General features: G+C 43.0%; 1 protein-coding gene across 1 annotated transcript; it reads right to left on the minus strand.

Moving 5' to 3' along the window:
- On the minus strand, window positions 7,370-10,784 carry LOC109837239 (G2/mitotic-specific cyclin-2-like). The gene is made up of 12 exons (XM_020405391.1): window positions 10,564-10,784; window positions 10,419-10,484; window positions 10,235-10,325; window positions 10,091-10,150; window positions 9,967-10,012; window positions 9,667-9,834; window positions 9,432-9,575; window positions 8,551-8,640; window positions 8,246-8,467; window positions 8,054-8,152; window positions 7,775-7,959; window positions 7,370-7,697 (listed from the first exon to the last, which is right to left on the minus strand). The coding sequence occupies exons 2-12, from the start codon at window positions 10,468-10,470 to the stop codon at window positions 7,553-7,555; spliced, it is 1,302 nt and encodes a 433-aa protein (XP_020260980.1). The 5' UTR covers window positions 10,471-10,484; window positions 10,564-10,784; the 3' UTR covers window positions 7,370-7,552.

A 26,523-nucleotide genomic window follows, 5' to 3' on the forward strand; every position in this document is an offset into this window, starting at 1 on the left:
GGTCCCACCGTCAATTAGTCTGATCGGTGGGGGATTTTATAGTGGAAGACTGTGAGTCGTCAAACACCAATAAGAGTTTTATGAGGGATGATTGATCCAACGAAGTGATCGAATCTTGTCTCAGCAAAAGAGTGTTCGGAAATCACGGTGGGTTTGGTGTTTATCACTTCATTTGTAATGATCGGGTTATCCCTAAGAAAATTACATGTAAAAATTCTTCCGGGAACTTCCCGTTACATGAATCATCCACCCCCAGCTTCCTTCGCGAAACTGGGTCCAACATCATAGTGAGTTACATGATCAGGTTATCCTTAAGAATATTACATGTAAAAATTCTCCAGGAACTTCCCGTCAAGTGTGGGAAACAGTTTAGACTCATATACCTATTGGAGTATCAGGAAGCAGTTTAACCTCATATACCGGTTGGAGGATTGAGAAACAGTTTATACTCGTATACTCTTCGGAGTGTACAGTTTAACCTCATATACCGGTTGGAGGATTGAGAAACAGTTTATACTCGTATACTCTTCGGAGTGTTGGAAGAAGCAGTTTATACTCTTATACTTATCGGAGTCATGAGAAGCAGTTTATACTCGTATACTCTTCGGAGTGTTAAGAAGCAGTTTATACTCGTATACTTGTCGGAGTGTTGCCGTTCTCATTTGGCTTATCCTAACATTATGACGCCAGCTTCAACCAAGGTCTAGATGCTATTCTTTAAAGTAAAGCAGGCCTTGGTGGGATGAAGGATCCTCCTGTGGTACGCACAGTACTTTGGATCCGTAGTGTTGTCAGCTTCCTCCTGATTCGTGATGGGTGGCAGCTTGATCTTGTTGTTTTCGAGAAGGGTCTCGAAGATGGCTGGAACGTCTTCGTCCTTGAACGAGTACTCTTTTTAGAGCCTCGAATCCGAAGTCTTCTGCTGTCTTTGGGGCTGCTGTTGCGACGTCTGATTAACGTCAACAGCTGTTGTAGGTGCCATCCCTTCATCATGGGACACGAGACTCGAATTCAGAGGGTTAGCCATCTGTTGGCTTCTTTCGACCTTCTTCCTTCTGAGAAAACGTTCGGCCTGCTCTCCGCGCACCTTCAACTCTTTCCAGGTATTGAGCGGCTCTACTCCCATAACGTCCAAGATGTTAATGGACAAGTTGTTATGACAGGTCTGCAAGACGAATTCCTCCGTGACGGGATCCTTACAGTTCATTGCCTGATTGCGGAAGCGTTTGATGAAGGTATCCACCGACTCTCCGTCTTTTTGTTTCTCATCGAAGAGTGTCCTGATCGACACTTCAGCGTCATCATCGAAGAAATGAGCAGGAACATGCTCTCCAAGTCCTCCCAGCTGTTGATGCTTCCGGGCTTGAGACGGCGGTACCAATCGAAGGCAGGCCCGCGAAGGGTGCCGACGAATGACCGAACCATCAAGGCTTCATTGCCGGAGATCGTGCCCAAGTGGGACTTGAAGTAGATTAGATGCTGAGTGGGAGAGCCCTTCCCGTCAAACGGCGTGAAGTTAATGAGGTTGAACTTCGCCGGATACTGGATCGAATCCTACTCTTTCGGGTAAGGATACGGAATGCCGGTCTTCTTTATCTCTTGAGCAGACATTAGAGCGTTAATTTTTCTCTCGAGGTCCTTCATCTTTTCATCCTCATCTATATCCTGTTTTGGACAATTTTCGAGAGGAATAATGCGGCCACCCCCAGTGTTATCATCATTGGTGGTTCCACCCCCAGCGTCGTTATTTTTAGTGGGGCCACCCCCAGCATTGTGTTTATCCACATCTGAATCGTTACCTACTTGGTTAGCAGTGCTGCGATGGCTGGACTCACCTAGCTGATTCGACAAAGCTCAAATTTGTTGGTCGTGTATTTGTCTCATCTCCTGCATAGCCATTTCCATTTTGATTTTGAATGCTTTTTTCTGCTTGGCTAGAGCATCCTCAATGATTTTGGCTATTTTCTCGGTGTTGATCATGAACACTTCCCGAGCTTGTCCTATGCTAGACGTTGTATTGTCAGAGGCGATTGCGGAATAAGAATCCGAGAGTTCGTCATCGGAATGGATTCCTTCATGGACTCCCTGGTAATCATCATGTCCAACGGCTTCTAGCTGAAGCTGAGATATTCGTTGGGTTATTCCTGAACCGACTTCTCTTCCTGGATAAAAATTGGGGTTGGAGCTATTTGAACTAATCGGAGACTTTCCCTTTTCGACCACGTTGGTAGTAACTGTTGGGAGTTTGTCATCTTGAACGACCGATCGTTTCTTACGGAGACGCTTTGGATTGAACTTAGCCTTTCCGTTGGAGATCCTCTCAAATACCGAGACCCTCTGCGAAGCGGTCTTGGGGCAGCTACACGCTGATAATACTGCCCTGATAATCTTAGCGCACGGGTAGTGAGACTCCGATTCTCGGGTACTTCTCTTCTGAGACTTGTTCGTACCCCCAGCCCGATAGTACAACTCATTGGCATGATTACCAGAGCAACCTACCGTGTGTTGGCATGACTCCTCAGGTATAACATCGTCGTCTGATGAACATGTTACCTTCTGAGGATTCGTCGTCTTGTCGGTGCTCTCAAGAGTCGTACGTTTTGAGTCACGCTTTCGTGAGCGTGAGACCTCAACGGGCTCTTGGACAATGACTCGCAGTCCGAGGCGGTCAGTTATAGGAGCTTGCCCATTATAGGAAGGCTCTGATTTGTTGGAAGGGTGAGTGCGACCCCCAACTCGATGAGTTGCTCGGGGTTCATTCATAATGCCCAAGCGTTCTTTGACTAGAGCTTTGCCTTGATCCTCGTGCAAAAGACCCAGGCGTTCTGCTATCACTTTCCTGCCTTTGGATATGTCCATATTGTCGCGGAGCTTCACCGAAGGTGCGGGATTAAAAGGAGCGAGATCTGAACTTGACGAAAGCTGGGAACCAGCTTTGGATCTGGAATCGACCGAGAGACACGACTGATGTCTTTTATCGAGTAGGGACGCTGATTTGGCCTTCGGCACCCAAACCTGCTCAGATCTTGGTGATTTCTTGATCACCTCTTCCCGCTGTAATTCTCGTGCCTCTCGCACAAGGATCTGGGCGTGCGCAATAAGTGCACGGCGCTTCTGGACGCGCTCCTCGAGGGTAGAACGGGTTCGTTTGACCTGAACCCATTTGTTAATTAGAGGTTGGGAGGAGGGTCCCGATGCTTGTTGTGGCGATAGCTTAGTCACTTGGCGCTTTCTAAACTCCCAATCCGCTTGGTAACGGAGTCCGTCCACCTGATCTAAAGCTTTGGCGAATTGGTGTGCGAGGCGTTGGCGTTTTCTTTGACGTGCTCTCCTTGATAGAGTTGGCGCGCCTTCAGCAGTCGGCTCCTTGATCACGAAGGAGTTCAGATCTACAGATCTGGGATCATTACAAGGTGCAACTGTAGCAGCGACGACGTGGAGATCGACTTCTTAGGTCTTCAGATCTGGAGACCGGCGGATCTTCTGGGAGGAGGAGATCTTCCTGCGCTTATGAGGAGGAGCAGATATGGAGGAGGAGGAGGAGATGTACTCTTCAAATTTCTGCTGGTCGAATTCGTACTCGACCTCTTCAGCCACGGGGATCTTGATCGTCGGTTGCGGCACGACAGCCTCGGCAGCGAGGCTGTTGGCTCCCACTGTGGTCGCCAGTTTGTTTGCGTTGAAAGTTGCTATTTTCATTGCTATCGAATCTATCACAACTTTAGTCGTTAAAATAAACTCGAATAAAATAAAAAGTTGATCTTTTTATAAGATCTCCTTACATAATAAAAATAAAAAAATTTATAACTTTATCAAACAAATGCAAAGATCGTTTATCGGTCTTCTGCTTGCGTGGGATCTTGGCCTGTGACGGGGACGTTGATATCCGTGGACCACCGCCGATCAAATCTGATTGCTGAAAAATTGGGCAGAGCTTCATTGATTCACGAAGGAATCAAGAAACCGTATCGCTTATCTCGGCAACGTCGAGATAATTGCTCTTCTTAAGATTATCGCAACGGGATAATCTTAAGGAACGGACCCGTGGAACTGCAGATCTGACGAGCTCCTCTTCTTTATGCCGACGAACTCGATTAGATCTCTACTCCTCCTCCTCTCTGAAATTCTTGCACTTTTGATCTTCAATCCGGCAGGGTTTCGCCAACGCTCGAGAATTCTAGATCCAGAAAAATGAAGGCCTGAGGCTTCTATTTATAGGCTCCCGGGGGGGGGGGGGTTAAAACTGCACAACGGCCCCATTTTAGGCCTGGAGACACCCCTGGGTGTCTCAGCGAGGCCGAGACACCTTGGGGTGTCTCGCTTGTGCCGAGACACCTCGGGGTGTCTCAACTCAGGCTGAGACGTTCTGTTTTGTACATTTGTCCGTTTCTACCATAACTTCTTCGTCCAAACTCGGATTTGAGTGATTCAAAGTGCGTTAAAAAGCTGGCGAGGAGATTTATAAGCTCTGATGATTAGGTCATTGTGGAATAAACTGGGATACGAGAGGCGTTTCCCCTTTTGTAAACGACGCGGGGTTCCTGATCAGTTCGTATCCTCGCTATTCTAAAATTCCGTTACTTTACGTAGTTCGTCAATTCACTTCAAGCGTTTATCGATGTTAATGAAGATTCTGTAATTTGGATAGTGATGTTCCTCATCTCCTCCTAGCTCTGAGCTGCTCACGGAGACCTATAGGTAATTTTCGATGCCTATAATATGACCGAGTCTCTGGTATCACAGCTTTGAAGTCTCATTGCGTGCTGCAACTGAGATCAAACAACGTGCACCTGTTGTCATATACATGGTACCAGTCTTATTGCCTCGAGCAATCATTATTGCGCCTTTTGAGATCTTCCAATCATCTTCATGAAAGGTCGTAGTATATCCTTCGCCAGCCAACTGACCTACGGATATTAAGTTCTTTCTCAGGTCGGGAATATGTCTGACATCCTTCAGCTCCCATACTGACCCGTTCAACTTAATTTTCACCACACATTTTCCCACAATAGTACACGGTTGATCATCATCAAGATATACGTATCCAAGATTTCTGAGAACATATTTCTCGAAGAATTCTTTCTGAGAAGTGGTATGGAACGACGCTCCTGAATCTAACACCCAAGATTCCTCCTTACTCTCCAAAGAGCATATCAATGCGTCGTCTCCTCCTGAGGTGGAAGTAACATTCACCTCTGCCTTCGCCTCCTTCTCCTTCTGAGCACTCTTGCACTGATTCTTGTAATGCCCGATCTTTCCATAATTCCAACACTCGATAGCCTTCGAACTGTTGCTTGGATTTCTTGATTTGGACCTCCTGACCTTATCTACCTCTGTAGTTTAATTTGCCTCGTCCGTTCTCTCTGGTTGAATTTCTACCTCTTGACTTTGTATGCTGTACTGAAGAGGTTATAGCTTCACCTGACTCTCCCCATCGAATCCCCTCACTGAGAACCAGATCATGAACGTCGTCGAACTTCAACTTGTTGTTTCTCGACGAGCTACTCACTGCCGTGACTGTAGCGTTCCAACTCTCTGGGGGGGAAGACAACAGTATCAACGCCCAAACTTTCTCATCAAACTCAATTTCAACTGAACTCAATTGGATTGTGACCGTGTTGAGTTCATTGAGGTGTTGTGCTACTGACGCGCCTTCTGCCATTTTCAGATTGAATAACCGCCACATCAAATGAACTTTATTTGCGACTGATGGCTTCTCATACATATTTGAAAGTGCTGCCATAGGACCCGTCATGGTCTTCTCCTTTGCTATGTTGAACGTAACATTACGAGTCAACGTCAATCTGATAACTCCAAGGGCTTGTCTATCTAGAAGGTTCTACTCATCTGCCTTCATAGAATCTGGCTTCTTCCCAGATAGTGGTTGATATATATTTTTCTGATACAGATAATCCTCTATCTGTATTTTCTAGAATCCAAAATCTGTTCCATCAAACTTCTCAAGTCCCATTTTTCCTTCATCTACGACCATGACTCCCACTCGAATCTAACTTCCTCTAGATCGTTTCACGTTCTGATACCAGTTGTTGGGAATTTGATGCCGAAACCCCTTTGACAACAAAAACGCAGAATAAAAAAAGTACATCAAGATTTAATAAGGTTCGGCAACTGCCTACGTCCTCGAGAGCCACACAGTAAATTTCTTATTAATCTTACAAGAAATTACAAAGCAAGAGCAGATCTTAAACTTAAAATCTCTCAATAAATACTAATTAATATTGTAGCTACAGTATTAATCTCTCTCTCAAAATACCCCTATTTAATAGAGAATATTCCCCACAATAAATTTTTTCTCCTTTAATAAATCCCCTTTTCAAATCAAACCCCCTTTTCTCAAATCTCTAAGAACAAAAAGGAGCAGAGAGAGGGGGAGCGAAATTGACGCCGCAAAAACGAAAGAGAGAGAGGGGGAAAAAGACACACAGGCTAGGGCACAGGGTTTCCCTTTTATAAGGAAACCCTAGGATAGCTGGCGACAGGCTGTCGTCGCCTGTCAACGATCTCACCTGCGAGGAGCTCGAGCTCGCCTGTCACTTGTCGAACTCGCCTGCAAGAAGATCTCCAATCTCGCCTGCAACTTGTCACAAGCCGGCCTGGAGCTCGCCAACTCGACCTCGCCTGCTCGAGAGCTTCGCCTGCATCTGGTCGCCGACAACCTCGCTTGAAAAATCTCGCTTGCAAGGATTGCTCCACACTCGACTCAACAAGCTATCGATCAATCAAGTCAACTTTTTCTTGAAGATCAGGTTGAGTGAGATCGAATGACAGATACTCGAAGCACTAGTAGTAGAAGATGGTGAAGCTACTTGTGTATATCCAGTTTTGTCTCCTGGCTAGAATTTTGTGACGATTTTTGGGATCATGTAGGCCTTTTGTTGAGCTTTTGGAGTTCAATATTTTTGAATTCTATTAATAAGAGTTACAGATGAGAATGTGGAAAGAATCTGTACAAATTAACAGTTTTGAATTGATATCTTTACCTTCCTGGCAACCAAAAAATAAATAAATATAATAAAATAAAAATAAATAAACAATAATCCCGATCAAAGTCACTTCTGTCCTCATCAACTTTCATTTAAACAGCTCATAACCTGAAATTAGTCCATTGGAACTTTTTAACTCAAACTGGAGCAAGTACTGAAATGGGATAATTTTTGGAAAATAGAAATACCAAAGAAACCTACAATATAATAGCCATCGAGACTGATCAATAGAATATATCAAGGATAGAAGCAATAGAATATATCAAGGATAGAAGCAATTTTCCTTAAAAGAATATTTTTATTTTACTGAATAGCATGCAATGGCACAATAAACGCCGTGACACTTTAATTTGCACAAGTGTACCTTTTTAGAAACAAGAAACCCCTCATTAGCAAGAAACAAGTAAACACCAATACAGCATACGCAACTTCAGTTGCCCAAATTTTGCAACTTATGTTGCACCATTTTCACCATTTGATGCAGTGCATGAACATATGTACGCCTTTTAAGTTAGCCATCGTATCAGATTATCAAAAAAGCCTCTTCCCTAAAGTCTTGTATCCAGCAAGAAAACTGCAGGTTCAGATTTTGCTGCGCATCCAAATTTGAAAGTGCTGTATTTTCTATGCACGCCAGTGAGCTTTCCAATTCCAGCCTTCTGGTGAAAATCCACCATCATTCTCGAACATTCCCTACAATATAAATTCATTAAAACAACAAGGAATTTTTATTAAAAGCTTGCTATATAAACCACAGAATTAAAACTCACAGAAGCTGATCTTCAGTATAGGTAGTGTATAGTTCGCTAGTCTTTGTCCAACACTTGAACCCTTTCAGACTGCACTGAGCAGTGTATACGGCAGCAGCAGCAGCAGCCAATAATGAAGGCTGGAACTTAAGCATTTGGTACTCAACAAGTGCCAGCTCAATGATGAAGTAGGAAAGGAGCTCCATCTGAAAAATAAAAGTAAACAAGAAAAAATATGGAAATTGTGATCAATGAAAGTAATTTGCATTAATAAATCAGTCAGCAAAATGATTTTCGAACCTTCTTGTCAGAATCAGCTGTCTTCAAGAACCTCCTCATAAAAACATAGGGAGTTGGCACGGACATGTTAAATTGCAAAGTGTTCAGAATCAATCTCTCCTGTCGCAACAACGCAATGCACAAATTTAGCTGGAAATTTTGATTATTCATAAAACTTCAACATAGTTAAAGTGAAAACAAAAGTATTCTCACCATTTCAAGCACTTCTTCTCTTGTGTAAGCTCGGTCAGAAATTAGGATTAGATCCTCAACAACCGGAACTGATACTTCCTCGTACTTGCAAGCCAGAAGCATCGCTGTCACTCCTACTAATTGAAGCTTCTTTCTAATAACACTCTGCCTTGCTAGAAATCGATCAATGATGTTGACAGTGAGATATAGTGTCTCTTCCATAAGCTCAAATTTGTAGTGAACCTGAATAAAAAATTTATGATGAAATTACAAAATTTCCAGTCATTTAGGAAAGGATTAGGTGTTAGAAGAATCTTTTTTTTTACCTCTATCAGCCAGTCAATGAGAATAGCTCGCATTTTTTCATTGATGTCAAACTGTCTGGACATGTAATCGGGACTGACACAGCCAGCTGTCTGCATGAGTTAAGCAATAAACTAAATTCAGCTACTATAAAATATAGAATTTGAAGAACGAAAACAATTGATTTTGTTTGCAACAAAAGTGTTGTTTAAGACAATTACGGCTTGGTAAGTAGAAGAATCATCAATATTAACCCAATTTGATGCCTCGCGCACAACATGCCCACTTTCTAATTACTGGACTAAATTTGAATGGGTTGATAACTTTAAGACTATTGATACATTCTTACTCATTTTGAAAATTTTCTTTAACTTATTTCTACAATTATACCACAATTCGAGAAAAATTCTCTATATCATATTTTCCATTAGAACAGCCTTTTTGAATAATTCGTTCGAGACAATTATTGACTTGGTGAATAGAAGAAGCATCATAAATATGATTAACACAATTTTCTGGTCTTGCAAACATGTCCACTCTCCAGTTACTGGAGTTAACTTTATGACACGTTTTACTTATTATTATTTGAAAATTTTCTTTAACTTATATCCTATGAGATAATACCCCAATTCAAGAGAAAAATTCTACTTCATTTGCTAGCATTTGAGCAGCCATGGATTAGCTTGAGTACATTAAGTTCGTCAAGAGAAAGCGTCAACCCCAATATTTAGATGTCTCAGTGACCTACAAGTTCTAGATGGATCAATACCACTTGTAGTACTATCATTTTCTCCAAACATCAAAAAATTACACAAATGTCATTAGAGGGAACAATTCAAAATCACCTATAGCATGAAGCACAACAAAGAAGCAAGAATGGCATTAAAAGATGGGGAAAGTTTACCTCGACTCTCTTGTAGTACTTGTATATATCATCGACGTATTCAGCAACTGCCAACGGATTTTTCTTGTCACAGCTATCAATATCTACAGCACTTTCCACAACTAGATCCTCCATCACAACTTCTTTCATGAGATCACAGTCCTCCTGAAAACAAAGCGAAAAAAGTTAGCACTCAATCTAATATTGAATAGAACTAAATGCAAAACTCTATTGAACAAAAGGGAAAAAACCGAACCATTTCTTCAGACCCTTCAATCATGGGCAAGTCATTGACTGAGTGACCAAACTCCAAATCAATTGCATTAAATTTTTCAGAACCAGTGGGCAAAGATGATTGTAAAGCGCTGGTGGTAGATTTCTTTTGCCTCTCACATCCAATAGCCCCAAGTTTATTACTAGCGACCTGAAAAATCACAAGTCAGTGCTTTGACGAAATTAAAAAAATAGGTGACATAAAACTGATTAGTATCTGACAAATTGGTCAGTTAAAAACTAAGCCGTGAAATTATCAAAATCCTTCGAGTAAAGAAAATACCTGATGACAAGGTTGTGATTTGTTTGCTAATGAAGCAACAAATTTCCTGGAAACAAACAATAAGATCAATAAACTTACGGTCGAAATAAAAATCAATGCATTGTGATGAAGATCTCTCTCTTACCTTGTCATGGGTCGCCGCGCCGCAAAGGTCTGATTCAAATTGTCACCAATGACATTCTTGCTGTAAAAAAAATAGTGCTGTTTTAGTGCAACAGCCAAATTCTTCTATAAACAGTTCTCTAAAAATTCCAAAAAAAAAAATTACTCTGTCAAAGCCCTCTTAGTAACCGCACAAGGGTAAGGAGGAGCCCCAACCAAATTCCTTATATCCTTCAGCGCTCTCCTATTCCCCATCTCTGAAACAAGAAACCCGATTCTTTTAATTTAGTTCCCCTTTAAAATTCAAAGTTCAATTCTTGAAACCGATCACGCTTCACAAACAACAATACCTCTCGAATTTACAGGCTTAACCACTCCTCGGTTCTCATTCGCTCCTTCCATCGTCCTCTAGGATCCTAAATCCAAACAAAATCACCAATTCAGTAAACAGTACCAAGATCAGATCCGAATCAGATCAAAAGTATCGATTGTAACCTTCGAAATTTGCCGGATTCGACGGTGGAGAGAGAGCGATCGTCGGCAAGAAAACCCCAAACTTAATTGGGGCTTTCTCTCTCTATCTCTCTATAGCTCTGAAACTCTAAATCTCTCTCTTTGACTGATCAGTAATTAAAAAGGGAAGGTAACTGGGAGATTTTTGCAAGAAAAAAAAATAGAGAACGAGAAGATCGGAGATGCTGTCTGGGGAGGGGGTCCTTTTTAAGTCTGAGGACAACGGCTACTTAATCCTAGCCGTTGGATCTGAACGGTAACCTCACCCACGTGCTTTCAAATTTTCGAGCGTCACTTGCATTCACTTAACGGGTTTGGGTTTAGGTCAGTTTTTTAAATGGCTTGCTTCCATAAAAAAAAGCTGATTATTTCCCTGACTTTGTGCCTGTCTCTTGGATTAGAGCCGTTGTGATTTTGTCTGGGAAAAGATTTGTGCACCGGCGAAGTGACCCTAGATTTGACCATAGACCAGTCAAGACAATGAATGCGGTGGGTTTGGTGATAATTGCAGACTGCAATGACCGAGTTTCTAATTAAACATACGGTTAGAGGATGTGATTAAAGTGTGGTTAGATTTGCAAGGGAAATTCACTGTTTTTGCTGGCAGTATGCATGGATCTTGGACTGATTATTGCCACAGTCATTTTTGTCCTGCAACAGCAGATTTTGAGCATATATTTTTTAAATTGTTTATGTCATGTTGCAAGTTGAAACATTCTTTTATGTATACATACATATTAATTTTCACATATTAATAATGAATAACGACTGTCACTACCCATTACAGAATCATTTTACTTTTCCAACATAGAAAAAATAAATAAATAAAATAAAATCCTATTCCTATTTGCATCTAGGCTCTCTTTGGTTGGGTTTTGTTGTGTTCCTTCCAATGCAGTCTATCAAATGGTATTAATATTGTGATAAATTATTCTATTGTAGTTTTTCATAGTTTGAAGGGAAAAAAGATTTTTAGTATATCTCCACAAATTAAGAAGAAATTCATGTTGAGATTTGGTACAATGCTGGCATTATGTTAATGTTTGAATTAGCAGAAAGTAAGGTCCTCCTCGATGACCATAAGCACAGCGCAAAAAAAAGAGGGTTTCCAGTAGGTAGTTTACAAAATAATTTAAATGCATCAAATCCTTACGGATGCAATCAAACTAAACAGCTCCAAATCAATTATGTTGGTAGGAACCACCATTTAAACCACTTAACCTGAATTTGAGCACGTCAAGTATCTCTTGAAATATAGGAAGGTTTATATGAGGTAGAATCAGGATCTTCATAGGATTCAGATTCTCTCTAATTAGGTAGTAATTGGAGAGCATCTAATCATCCCAATCCCAACCATTTATTCCAATTTCCAACGGCTTAGATGGAACCACGTAGGGTTTCTATTGTTAGGTTTCATGTTTATGAGCCTACTATATAATCTAGTTTTGATGATTAACAAACAATTCCTAACATCGTTTGTCGAGTGTTTGTATTTACTTGTTAGGAATCCTACACAAAGATTCTCGGTTGGAGGTTGGATGGAATTGAGCTTAACTACGACATCTAGGAGGTTGGCGGAATCGGAATGAAGTCGTCGCAATTCTAGTCAAGATTCATCATCGCTTCATCCGCAACTAAGACGACCTAATTGAAGATCATATGTTTTGGGTATATTAGTTTTTAGTTTATACTTTATGTGTTAATGCATAAAGCTCATATCATACACATACACGTTTTTTTGCCTTGTTATATTATACGCTTCTTTGAGAAAATAACTCACTCTTGGTTTATTGACTTTATGATACAGTTTTATATCTTTTATAAAATCTATAAATCCATTAAAAAGAATCTCAAAGTTTGTTTGAAAGAATTTCATCAAAAACCAAGTGTTTAAAGATTTCGTATCTTGAACAGTTTGCAAAATACATGAGTTTTCACAATTGGGAAATACAATTTAAAAAATTTCTTCTCTAACATGTTCATCTTCATATATACAAACATTTTCCCAAGTTTTATTAATTTTGGAGTTTTTTTGTTATTTTTAATTAATTTTACAAAATCAAGTATTCAATAGTTTTCAGACTAGAATATCTATTTTAAAACAGTGATTTCCCACAAATGGGGAGTAATATTTTAGAAATTTTTTTCTAACATGTTTATCTTCATATGTAGAAACATTGTCCCAAAATTTATAATTTTTGGAGTTGTTTTACTATTTTAAAATGAATTTAGAAGATCAGATTTTCAGGTTTTCATGTTTTGTGAATAGTGCATCAATTGACCGATTGACCTCCACTTGTCGACCGATCAGACCATTTTTCTAGAATCTGAGTTTTGCTCATCAGTCGACCGATCCTCTACAACCAGTCGACCGATGACCTTTCTTCGGTCGACCGACGCATGACCATCAGTCAGCCGATGATAGATCTGTTGTAATAATGACTAGTTTTTCCATATTCCAATTTTTAGGGGATTTTGTCTGGTTTTTTTGGTTTTGTGCTGATGTCTTGAGAACATATAAATACCCCTCAGCCCTCAACACTTAAAAATAACTAAGAGAGGTTTAAAAACAAGTTTGCAAGTTTTATTTAAGAGTTTTTAAGAAAAATTAAGTTTGTTGTTTATGTGAAGAGAGTTTCACAAGAGGAGGAGATCATTTCGGTTTTGAGCATCAATTTTCATATTTCTATCTCTCTTGTTTTCAGTGATGTTTTACTAAATTTAATCTCTAGCAATTTATATTTTGATTATCATTTTTATAAGCTAGATTTTAATTGAGTTTATATTTTATTTTACTCTTTGATTGCATACACAACCTATTGAGCCTTTAGTATTTCACATTAAGTATATTTGGGTTGTGTTGAGTGATTCATTGAGTGTGGGCTTAACTTAGTTCTCATTTTTGTAATAGAGAACAGATTATTTTCTTGTGCCTTAATATTAAGAGAACACATTGTAATACACAATGTGTTTGGGAATACCCGGGGCTACGCAAAACCCCTAAAATAGCAGAAACACGATATAGAGAAAATACACCAAGATTTAAGGAGGTTCGGTAACTGTTTACGTCCTCAGGAGCCACATAATTAATTTTTTTATTAATCAATAAGAAATTACAATAAAAGAGCAGATCTCAAACTTGAGATCTCTCAAAATACAAATCACCACTGTAGCTACAGTGTTAATCCTCTTCTTTAATTCCCCCTCAAACTGAGATGTGGGAAAAAGAATCCCTCTTAAATCTCCCCTCTTTAATTCACCGAGTGCTGGAGATAAGAATCAAGAGCCCCCCCTAATTTCTCTCTTTCCAATTTCCTCTTTAATTACTCCCCCCAAAACGCAGTTGAGAGCTGGAGGAAAAACAGAGCCGCCGCTGGAAAGAGAGAACGCATGAAGGAGAGAGAGAGAGAGAGAGAGAGAGAGAGAGAGAGAGAGAGAACCGCTGGATTTGAGCGCGAGAAGAAGCAAACGGGGTTTGAGCTCTGGGTTTCCCTTTATAGGGAAACCCTAGCTCCAGCTGGAGACAGGCTGTCGACAGCCTATCTCGGAGCTCGCCTGATGTCGTTACTCACCCGAAGCTCACCCGCACTGTCGAGCTCGCTTGCAGAACGATTTGAGCTCGCCTATAGAGCCTCGACCTCGCCTGATGTTGTTCGAGCTCGCCTGCGCGTTCACGACCTCACCTGAAGCCGACGTCTGCCTGGAGCTCGATCGCAACGAGCCTCATCATTAACCTTGCCTGAGCCGTCTGATAGAGCTCGCTTGGATCGCATCACCAACGCTCACCTGCGTGGATCTCGAGCTCGCTGGAGTTCACCTCGCCCGCTCGAGCCGTCACCTGCTAAGGTTTGTGTCTACACCGACACTAACAATCTCCCACTTAGAGACCAAACCACCGTCAGCAGACTATCCCAACAAGTGCCTCCTCCTGTATGGCTCCGCCCTCATTACCTATGTATGAAAGCCAACTGAAGTTGCGCACAACTCCAGTTTCTATAGGGACGCTACCTTTGTCAACATATCCGCTGGATTCTTACTTCCTTAGATCTTCTGTTAAAATCTTTTGACAACTTGTCAGGATTTGTACCTTCTGGAACCATCTTGTTCCTTTTTCACTCGATACACCCACTTGTTGTGATGTACCTTCATCCCCATAGGCAACTCAGCTAGTTCTCATGTCTGGTTGGAGATCAGAGATTTTATCTTTTCTTTCATAGAAAACTCTCACTTGCTCGCATCTTCACTCTGACAAGCTTCATCATAGCTTTCAAGCTCTCCTCTATCTATCAGCAATATATAATTCATGTATCTACTGTTAGGCATAGGAGGACGAGTAGCTCTCCTCAATATCAGAGCTGGTGCTTCGGGCTTCTACACACTATTCTGTCTAACAGGCTCTTCTGGCTGAGGACCTTCTGCATTGGGTTCTTACGAGAGGTTATCTAGGACATCATCTGCATCTACAAATATTGACTCTCTCTCTGAGTCATCTGTCTTGTGTATGTCCTTGTACATCACATTCTCATTAAATATCACATCTTTGCTCCTGATCACCTTCTTGTTTTTGTTATCCCAAATGTGGTAGCCGAACTCATCTTCACCATACCCGATGAAAGTATATTTCTTAGACTTGGGATCAAGCTTATTCCTACCTTGGTCACTAATATACACATAAGCTACACAACCGAAAACTTTGAAATGTGAGAGTTTTACCTCCTTTCCGCACCATACATCTTCTGGTATTCTGTACTCCAATGGAACCGATGGACCTCAGTTGATCAAGTAAACTGCTATGTTGACTGCTTCTGCCCAGAACTGCTTCGGTAGGACTGACTGTATCTGAATGCTTCTGGCTCTCTCTGTCAACGTTCGGTTTATCCGCTCAGCTATACTATTTTGCTGAGGCGTACCAGGCACGATCCTCTCCATTCTAATCTAGTGCTCATAGCAGAACCTCTTGAATCTGGTGTCTTCATACTCACCGTCATTGTCGGTCCTGAGTTTCTTTATTCTCAGATCGGTCTCATTCTCGACCATGGCTTTCCATCTCCTGAAAGCCTCAAATACTTCCGACTTATGCTTCATAAAGTAGACTCATACTTTTCGAGAGTGATCATTGATAAAAGTTACGAAGTAGTGTTTCCCACCAATGGACGCGGTGGTGGTTGGTCCCCAAACATCTGAGTGAACGAGCTCTCCCACCAATGGACGCGGTGGTGGTTGGTCCCCAAACATCTGAGTGAACGAGCTCTAGCTTCTCTTTCCTAGGGGTTCTGCCACTTGTCTGAAAGTGGTCCCCAAACATCTGAGTGAACGAGCTCTAGCTTCTCTTTCCTAGGGGTTCTGCCACTTGTCTGAAAGATGACTCTCGTCTGCTTTCCAAGTATGCATTCTTCACACGCATCAATCTCTACTGATTGTAAACCTGGGAGTTTTCCCTTTGTGTGCATAATCTTCATCCCCTTTTCACTCATATGATCGAGTCTCTAGTGTCACACCTTTGAAGTCTCATTACCCTGCTGCAACTGAGATCAAACAACGTGCACATGCTGTCATATACAGGGTACCATTTTTCTTACCTCAGGCAATCGTCATTGCGCCCTTTGAAATCATCCAATCATCACCATAGAAAGTCGTAGTGCAACCTTCACTAGCTAGCTGGCTTACTAAGGTTTACTGAGATTAAGTTTCTTTTCAGGTCAGGAATATGCATGTTTTCGTCGAAAATTGTTTTCTTCGTTGTATAACTCATTACAACTTTGATCGTTATAATAAGTTCAAAAAGATCGGTCTTTTTATAAGACCTTTACACAATAAAAATAAAAGATACAATTCTCTTGAAAATAAACGCAAGATCCGTTTATCGTCTCCTGCTTGCGTCGGTGTCTTCTCCTGTGCCGGGGTTTATCCGTGGACCACCTTTGATCAGATCCGGTTGCTGAAAATTCAACAGAGCTCCTACCTGACCAAGAAGGTATTTGCTTAAAGCACTGAAATCGACCAAGCAAAATCGGTAGCTCTTCTCAAGATTAAGACCAAGCCTAATCTCGAGGAACGGACGGGAACAGGCTTAAGATCCTTCGAATTGCTCCTTCTTTATGTCGGGATTCGCCGGGATCTCGCTAGCCCTTGTTGAAATTCGTGCTCCCTTGCTCTCCAACTCGGCAGCACCTCCTCATCTTTATAATTAATCTACCCCTGTGAAACGAGCCCCTAAGCCTGTATTTATAGGCTTCGGTTGGGGGGTTTTGGATAAGAATGGATGATTCCTCCTTATATTCAGTTAATAACTGATTAACTATGTTTGGGGATGATATCAGATCAGTTGGGATGCTTAGGAACCAACAAATCCCGAGAAAAACCATCAAAAACTGAACAGGAGTCGAAACAGCGCAGGGGGCGCGAATCGGCGGAATACGACCCGCGTGGGCGCGGGTCGGACTGAACCAACACGCGTGGGCGCGGGTAGTTTTTGCCCCTTTCGTTGATTTTTGTGTTTTCTGACTTTTCTGATTTTTTGGGACTTGTAGTTTCTCCTGTTTCGCGTATTTGGCTGACTTGTTGACTTGCACGCTTCGTTGCGGGAGTGACCGTCGAACGCGCGCTGGTTAACATGCGCGCGTTGGTTAACGTGCGCGTGTTAATTGATGCACGCGTGTTGACTGACGCGCACAAACTGATTGACGTGCACGTGTTGACCGATGCGCGCGAATTGATTGACGCGCGCGTGTTGACCGACACGCGCGAGCTGATTGACGAGCGCGCAACACGCGTGGGCGCGGGTAGTTTTTGCCCCTTTCGTTGATTTTTGTGTTTTCTGACTTTTCTGATTTTTTGGGACTTGTAGTTTCTCCTGTTTCGCGTATTTGGCTGACTTGTTGACTTGCACGCTTCGTTGCGGGAGTGACCGTCGAACGCGCGCTGGTTAACATGCGCGCGTTGGTTAACGTGCGCGTGTTAATTGATGCACGCGTGTTGACTGACGCGCACAAACTGATTGACGTGCACGTGTTGACCGATGCGCGCGAATTGATTGACGCGCGCGTGTTGACCGACACGCGCGAGCTGATTGACGAGCGCGCGGTGACCGACGCGCACGAACTGATTGATGCACACGTATTGACCGACACGCACGAACTGATTGACGCGCACGTGTTGACCGACGCGCACGAGCTGTTTGACGAGCACGTGTTGACCGATGCGTGTGAGCTGATTGACGAGCACGTGTTGACCGACGCGCGCGAGCTGATTGACAAACGCGCGCTTATTGATGTGCACGAAGTGATTGACGTGCACGTGTTGACCGACACACGCTAGTTGATTGTTGAGCACGCAGGCCACTCGGTTCGCCGTTTCACTTCATGCGCTTGTCGACGTCAGATAATCCTCTTTGACTCGGATAATCCCCTTCGATTTGGATAATTGCGTTCATCACCTTCTCTTTGTCTCGAGCTGTGTACGGACACATATAGGTATTTTTAGACACCTACAGATACCCCCTCCAAAGTATTTCAGACTCATTCTTTTATAGAGGAGTCTAGAATGGTTTGGATATGATAGGCCCCTCCTTCAGTTAGTGTCAAAGGACTTGTAGCTGGCTTCAATTCTTGATTTCTTCAGCCTTCAGCCTATTCAGTGTTTTGTCGAATAGATAAAGTTCTTCTGACGCTGCGTTTATCATCTGACCGTTGTCAAAATCTTGAACTGAAGTTGATGCGTAAGTTTCTGAATTTAGCTCGTGTCATTGAGTTAACTTTGAACTGATCATCTTTGTCAGAAATTCATATCTGAACGTGATTGAGCTCCCTGGAATCATCCTTTGCCCTATTTTGGCGAAATTGCTGACGCGCTAGCCGGCGATGACTTTTATTGTAACGTGTTGACCGGCGTTGACCTTAGAGTTTTGTATTGATCGGCGTTGACTTTTATCACAACGCGTTGAGTGGCGTTTACACAGTTTATACTTGTACGTTTACTGGAATCTACACAGTTTAGGCTCTTAAGGCATTGGAGCGTGACGGTCCCAAATTCTGGGCTGCATGACCAACTATTAAAGTTGTTTTGTCTGCAGATATGGATCTTATCCCGAAGTCGTTGGATTCTCAAGTCACGAGGCCAACTAACGGAGCTGGTGCATCAATGACTCGCATTTATAGAATTTTTGGTAAATTCTCAGCCATCAACGGGTTTGATTAGCCTTTACCGACTACCGTTTGAGTCGGGCTAGCATGTAGCTTATTTAAATCCGTTCTGCACGTAACGTTATGCTAAAAGAGTTTACTCTTTTATTGCTACGATATTGAATACGTAGACTTCGTCTTTTTTACGGGAATAGACTACCCGGCAACACGTGTTAGACGCTGACTAAGGATTTTTGGTAAATTCTCAGCCTTCAACGGATTTGACGTGCCTTTACCGATTACCGTTGGAATCGGGCTTGCATGCAGATTATTTAAGTCTGTTCCGTATATGACGTTGTGCTAAGAGAGTTAACTCTCTTAGTGCTACGATATTGAATACGTAGACTTTATCTTTCTTACGGGAATAGACTACCCGACAACGCGTGTTAGGCGCTGACTTATCCCTACTTAGGCTTCGGGATAAAATTCCATGTGCGTGTAAGGCGCGGATTTTAAAGTTATAATATTGAAATATTGTGTCTTCTCTTAGGGCAAAGACGAACCCAAAATAGGAGAGGAAGAATTTTATATTCTATCTTCCGAAACCGAAGAGGAAGAATTTTATATTCTATCTTTAGTGCAGAGAAAACTCAAAGTGGGATCTCCACTTTAAGAATCTAAAGAGTGAAGCTAGGAGTGGGATCTCCACTCCGAGAATTGAAAAGATTCGGATAATCCTAACTGTCGGAAGATTTGATTACCGAACTAAAGGTGAATTTCTCGTTTATCGAGAGTGAATTGTGATTTTGGCCCTAACTGTAGGAATGTTTGACTAAGTGGGAGTTTGAGATGACCCTAACTGTAGGAAGGTTTGATCACTCGATTTGAAAGTGGACCTCTCGTTCATTGGAGGAATCGAGAGGGGATTTTAGTTTTGACCCTAACTGTAGGAAGGTTTGACCGAGTAGGAGGTTTGAGACGATCCTGACTGTAGGAAGGTTTGATCGCTCGATTTGTGGGCCTCTAGTTCATTGGAGGAATCGAGAGAGGATTTTGGTTGTGGCCCTAACTTTAGAAAGGTTTGACCAAGTAGACAGTGGGAGTGGGAGTACAAATCATAGTGGGAGTATTGACTTATACAAATCACTCAGAGGAGGTTTCTGGTGTTAAATGACAAATACTTAACACGAAGGGGTTTGGCAATCGTCAACGATCAGGATATTAAGATTCTAAGTACTATGTCCGAACTCTAACAATGGGAGTATTGAGTGCACAGATACATCGAAAGTTTGAGTGGATTTAACCGAAAGGAATTTTGGTGGTCCAACCGTCAATTAGTCTGATCGGTGGGGGATTTTGTGATGGAAGACTGTGAGTCGTCAACAAAAGAGTATTCAGAAATCACAGTGGGGGTTTAGTATTTATCACTTTGTTTGTAATGATCGAGTTATCCCTAAGAAAATTACATGTAGCATTCTTTCAGGAACTTCCCGTTACATGAATCATCCACCCCCAGCTTGCTTTATGGAACTGGGTCTGACTTTGTACTCAGTTACATGACCGGGTTATCCTTACGAATATTACATATAAAAATTCTCCAAGAACTTCCCGTCAACGGTAGGAAACAGTTTAAACTCATATACCTATTGGAGTATTAAGAAGCAGTTTATACTCGTATACTTGTCGGAGTGTCGAGAAGCAGTTTATACTCTTATACTCTTCGGAGTGTCACCATTCTTATTTGGCTTATCCCAACGTTATGGCGCCAGCTTCAAACAAGGTTTGGATGCTATTTTTAAGAACAAAGCAATCATTGGTGGGATGAAGGATCCTCCTGTGGTATGCACAATACTTTGGATCCGAAATGTTATCAGCTTCCTCCTGATTTACGATATGTGGAAGCTTGATCTTGTTGTTCTCAAGGAGAGATTCGAAAATGGCTGGAACGTCTTCTTCCTTGAAAGAGTACTCTTTTTGGAGTCTCGAATCCGAAGTCTGTTGCTGTCTCCGGGATTGTTGTTGTGACGTTTGATTAGCATCGACAGCTGCTGCAGGTGCCTTCCCCTTGCCACGGGAGACGAAGCTTGAGTTTGGAGGATTAGCCATCGGTTGGCTTCTCTCGGCCTGTTTCCTTCTGAGGAAGTGTTCGGCCTGTTCTCCACGCATCTTCAACTCTTTCCAGTTATTGGATGGTGCTACTTCCATAACTTCCAACATGTCCAAGGAGAGGTTGTTGTGACAAGTTTGAAGGATGAAGTCCTCTGTGATTGGATCTCGGCAGTTCATTGCCTTATTCCGGAAATGTTTGACGAAGTCGTCGATCGTCTCATCGTCTTCTTGCTTCTCATCAAAGAGTGTCCTAATTGACACCTCATCGTCATCATCAAAGAAATGAGCAAGGAATAGGCTCTCCAGGTCTTCCTAGTTATTAATACTTCCGGACTTAAGACGGTGGTACCAATCGAAGGCAGGACCGCGAAGGGTGCCAACGAATGATCGAATTATCAAGGCTTCATTACCGGAGATCATGCCCAGGTGGACTTGAAATAGATCAGATGCTGAGTGAGCGAGCCCTTCCCGTCGAACGACGTGAAGTTGATCAGGTTGAGCTTCGCCGGATACGGGATCGAATCCCACTCTCTCGGGTAAGAACACAGAATGCCGGCCCTCTTTACCTCTTGAGCAGACATTAGAGCGTTAATTTTACTCTCGAGGCCTTTCATTTTTTCATCCTCGTCTGTATCATGTTTCGAATGATTTCCAAGAGGAACAATATGGTCACCCCCGGCATTATTATCTTTGGCGGGACCACCCCAGTGTTGTTATCTGTAGGGGGTGCATTTGAACCACCCCCAGAGTTTTGGTCAACGGGAGGGTTATCAGCATTGAGGCGTTCATCTACATCTGAATCGATACCTGCTTGGTTAGCACTATTGCGACGGCTGGATTCGCCAATTTGATTGGACAAAACTCGGATTTGTTGGTCATGTTCTTCCTTCATCTGCTGCATAGCCATTTCCATTTCAATCTTGAATGCTTCTTTCTGCTTGATTAGAGCATCCTCGATAATTTTAGCGATTTGCTCGGCGTTGATCATAAATGACTGATAGGACTGACCGGGACTAGATATCGTATTGTCAGAAGCGACTGCAGAGTTGGCATCTGACGCTTTATCATCCGAGGATAATCCCCTCTGCATTCGTTGATAATCTCTTTGTCAAATGGTTCCCGATCACAACTGGGTTAGATGATGCGATATAAGCGGGTCAGAGCTAGAATGTCGAATCAACTTTCCCTTATCAGCCATATTAACTGTGATTACGGATTGTTCAGATCCGACCGCTTCCAACTGGAGTCGAGACATCACTTGGGCTATTCTCGAGTTAACTTTTCTTCCTGGAGAAAATTCGGGGCTAGAAACACTTGAAACAATCGGGGACTTTCCCTTATTGACCATATTGATGGTAACTTCCGAGAATTCTTCATCTCGAACAGCCGATCGTTTCTTGCGGAAACACTTTGGTTTAAACTTAGTCGCTCCATTAGAAATCCTCTCAAATACCGAGACCCTCTGCGGAGCGGTCTTAGGGTGACTACACGCTGATAATATTGCCCTGATTAGCTTGGCGCACGGGCAGTGAAACTCAGATTCTCGGGTACTTCTCTTCTGAGACTTGTTCGTACCCCCAACCTGATAGTACAACTCATCGGTCTGATGACCGGAGCAACCTGATAGTACCCCCAACCTGATAGTACCCCCAACCTGATAGTACGACTTCCCAGGTATAACGTTGTCATCGTCAGATGAATATGTTTCCTTCAGGGGATTTGCCATCTTGTTGGCGTTCTCAAGAGTCACGCGTTTAGAGTCACGCATTTGTAAGCGTGAACTCTCGATGGGCTCTTAGACTTTAATTCGTCGTTCGAGGCGATCAATTACAGGGGTTTTTCGTGTGCGACCCCCAGCTTGAGTAGTTGTCCAGGATTCAGTCACTCGACCCCAGCGTTCTTTGACCGGGGCTTTGTCTTGACCCGCGTGCGAAGGACCAAGACGATCGGCGATCTTAAATCGGGACAAATCCAAGCTGTCGCGATGCTCCACCGGAGGTGCAGAACTTGAAGGGGACGACGAAATAGGTGCAGAACATCTTCTGCCTTGACCCTAACGTAGGTCAGACTTGAGTGACCCGCGGGTTGGAGAGTCGGATTTGAGTGACCCGCAAAGTGGAGGGTCGGATTGGAGTGACCCGCACTTTGGAGGGTCGGATCCGAGTGACCCGCGAAATAGAGGTTCGGATTGGAGTGACCCGCGCTTTGGATGGTCGGATCCGAGTGACCTACGAATTGGCAGGTCGGATTCGAGTGACCCGTGTTTCGACGGGTCGGATTTGAGTGACCCGCATTTCAGCGGGTCGGATTTGAGTGACCTGCGTTTTTCGATCTTTTTTACCACCGTCTTGGACTTTGGCCTCCAAACTTTATGCAGTTTTTGTGGCTTCTTTTCCACTTCTTCCCTCTGTAACCTTTTGGCCTCTTGTGCAAGAATTTGCGCGTGCGCAAGCAGTGTGCGGCGCTTTTTGATCCGCTCTTTAAGAGTTGAACAGGTCCTTTTGACTTGAACTCATTCACTCGTTGGTGATTTTGAGGAGAGGGTATTTGTCCGCTATTGGGGCGTTTGGCGTTGCCTAATTTTCAGATCCGTCTCGTAACGGATCCCGTCAATTGACTCCAAAGTCCTAACGAGTTGGCGCGCAAGGCGTTGGCGCTACCTTTGGCGAGCTCTCTTCGATAAACTGGGCGCGCCTTCTGTACTCAACTCCTTGATTGAAAAGGAGTTCAGATCTGCAGATCCGGACTCGTTGGAGGCCGGAAGGGCGTTGCAAGGTTCACCTACCGCAGCAACGGAGGCGTTGATCTTCCAGTTTGTTTCTGTCGAAAATTATTTTCTTCATTGTATAACTCATTACAACTTTGATCGTTACAATAAGTTCAAAAAGATTGGTCTTTTTATAAGACCTTTACACAATAAAAATAAAAGATACAATTCTCTTGAAAATAAACACAAGATTCGTTTATCGTTTCCTGCTTGCGTGGGTGTCTTCGCCTGTACCGGGGTTTATCCGTGGACCACCTTCGATCAGATCCGGTTGCTGAAAATTCGACAGAGCTCCTACCTGACCAAGGAGATATTTGCTTAAAGCGCTGAAATCGACTAAGCGAAATCAGTAGCTCTTTTCGAGATTAAGACCAAGCCTAATCTCGAGGAACGGACGGGAACATGCTTAAGATCCTTCGAATTGCTCCTTCTTTATACCGGGATTCGCCGGGACCTCGCTAGCCCTTGTTGAAATTCGTGCTCCCTTGATCTCTAACTCGGCAGCACCTCGTCGTCTTTATAATTAATCCGCCCCAGTGAAACGAGCCCCTAGGCTGTATTTATAGGCTTCGGTTGGGGGGTTTTGGATAAGAATGGATGATTCCTCCTTATCTTCAGTTAATAACTGATTAACTACGTTTGGGGATGATATCAGATCAGTTGGGATGCTCAGGAACCAACAAATCCTAAGAAAAACCGTCAAAAACCGAACAGGAGTCGAAACAGCGCAGGGGGGCGCGAATCGGCGGAATCTGACCCGCGTGGGCACGGGTCGGACTGAACCGACCCGCGTGGGCGTGGGTAGTTTTTGCCCCTTTCGCTGATTTTTGTGTTTTCTGACTTTTTCGATTTTTCGGGACTTGTAGTTTCTCCCGTTTCGCGTATTTGGCTGACTTGTTGACTTGCACGCTTTGTTATGGGACTGACCGTCGAACACGTGTTTGTTGACATGTGCGCGTTGGTTGACGTGCGTGTGTGGATTGATGCACACTTGTTGACCGACGCGCATGAACTAATTGACGTGCACGTGTTGACCGACACGCGCGAATTAATTGATGAGCGCGTGTTGACCGACGCGCGCGAATTGATTGACGAGCGCGTGTTGACCGACACGCACGAGTTGATTGACGAGCGCGCGGTGACCAACGCGAACGAACTGATTGACGCGCACGAACTGTTTAACACGCACGTGTTGACCGACACACGCGAGCTGATTGATGAGCACGTGTTGACCGACGCGCGCGTGTTGACTGATGCGCGCGAGCTGATTGACGAGCGCGTGTTGACCGACGCGCGTGAGCTGATTGACGAGCACGCGCTGACCAACGCGCACGAACTGATTGACGCGCACGTGTTGACCGACGCGCGCGAGCTGATTGTTGACCGCGCAGGCCACTCGGTTTGTCGTTTTGCTTCATGCGCTTGTCGACGTCAGATGATCCTCTTTGACTCGGATAATCCTCTTCGATTTGGATAATGGCGTTCATCGCCTTCTCTTTGTCTCGAGCTTTGTACGGACACCTATAGGTATTTTTAGATGCCTACAATGCCTGACATCCTTCTCCCATACTGACCCATTCAACTTAATATTCGCTACACATTTGCCAATAATGACACACGATTGATCATCACCAAGGTATACATTTTTAAGGTTTCCGGAGATATACTTCTCGAGGAATTCTTTTTGAGAAGTAGCATGGAATAATGCTCCAGAGTCCAACACCCAAGACTCCTCCTTGTTCTCCAAAGAGCATATCAATGCATCATCTCCTCTTGAGGTGAAAGCAACATTTGCATCTGCCTTTGCCTCTCACTCCTTCTGTGCACTCTTGCACTGATTCTTGTAGTACCCGGTTTTCCCACACTTCCAACACTCGATAGCCTTTGAGCTGCTGGGACTCCTGGATTTGGACCTCTTGTCCTCTGATCCATTTCATGTGATTGAATTTCTACCTCTTGACTCTGTATGCAATACTGAAGAGGTTGTAACTTCACCCGACTCTTTCTATCGGATCTCCTCACTAAGAACCAGATCACGAACGTCATCGAACTTCAACTTGTTACTTTCCGACGAGCTACTCACAGTTGTGACTGTAGCATTCCAGCTTTCTGGAAGGGAAGACAAAAGGATCAACGTTCATACTTCTTCATCAAACTCAATATCAATTGAACTCAATTGGGTCGTGACTATATTGAGTTTATTGAGATGATGTGCTACCGATGCACCTTCCGTCATTCGCAAATTGAATAACTGCCTCATTAAATAAACTTTGTTTGAGGCTGATGGCTTCTCATACATATTTGAGAGTGCTGTCATAAGACCCGTCGTGATCTTTTCTTTTGCAATGTTAAAAGCAACATTGCGGGTTAACGTCAAACGAATAACCCCGAGGGCCTTTCTGACTAGAAGATTCTAATCTTCTTTCTTCACACCCTCCGGCTTCTTCCCTAAAAGAGATTGATATAGATTTTTCTGATACAAATAATCCTCTATCTGTATTTTTCTGAATCCGAAAGATGTTCTATCAAACTTCTCAAGTCTCACTTTTCCTTCGTCTACGGCCATGGCTCCCACTTGAATCCGACTTCCTCTAGATTGTTTCATGCTCTAATACCAGTTGTTAGGAATTTATGCCAAAACACCAAACACAACAGAAATGTAGTATACATAAAATACACCAAGATTTGACAAGGTTCGGCAACTACCTACGTCCTCGAAAGCCACACAATTAATTTCTTATTAATCAATAAGAAATTACAATACAAGAGTAGATCTCAAACTTGAGATCTCTCAAAATACAAATCAACACTGTGGCTACAGTGTTAATCATCTTCTTTAATTCCCCCTCAAACTGAGAGGTGGGAAAAAGAATTCCTCTTAAATATCCCCTCTTTAATTCACTAAGTGTTGGAGATAAGAATCAAGAGCCCCCTCTTTAATTCTCT

This window comes from Asparagus officinalis, chromosome 4 (assembly GCF_001876935.1).
Source record: "Asparagus officinalis chromosome 4, Aspof.V1, whole genome shotgun sequence".
In the NCBI taxonomy this organism is placed as follows: Eukaryota; Viridiplantae; Streptophyta; class Magnoliopsida; order Asparagales; family Asparagaceae; genus Asparagus; species Asparagus officinalis.

Coding starts and splice junctions, on each gene's coding strand:
- LOC109837239 (XM_020405391.1), bottom strand. CDS start 10,470: ATGGAAGGAGCGAATGAGAACCGAGGAGTGGTTAAGCCTGTAAATTCG. Junction 8,641..9,431: donor AGTACTACAAGAGAGTCGAG/GTAAACTTTCCC, acceptor TAACTCATGCAG/ACAGCTGGCTGTGTCAGTCC. Junction 8,468..8,550: donor TCATTGACTGGCTGATAGAG/GTAAAAAAAAAG, acceptor TTTTTTATTCAG/GTTCACTACAAATTTGAGCT.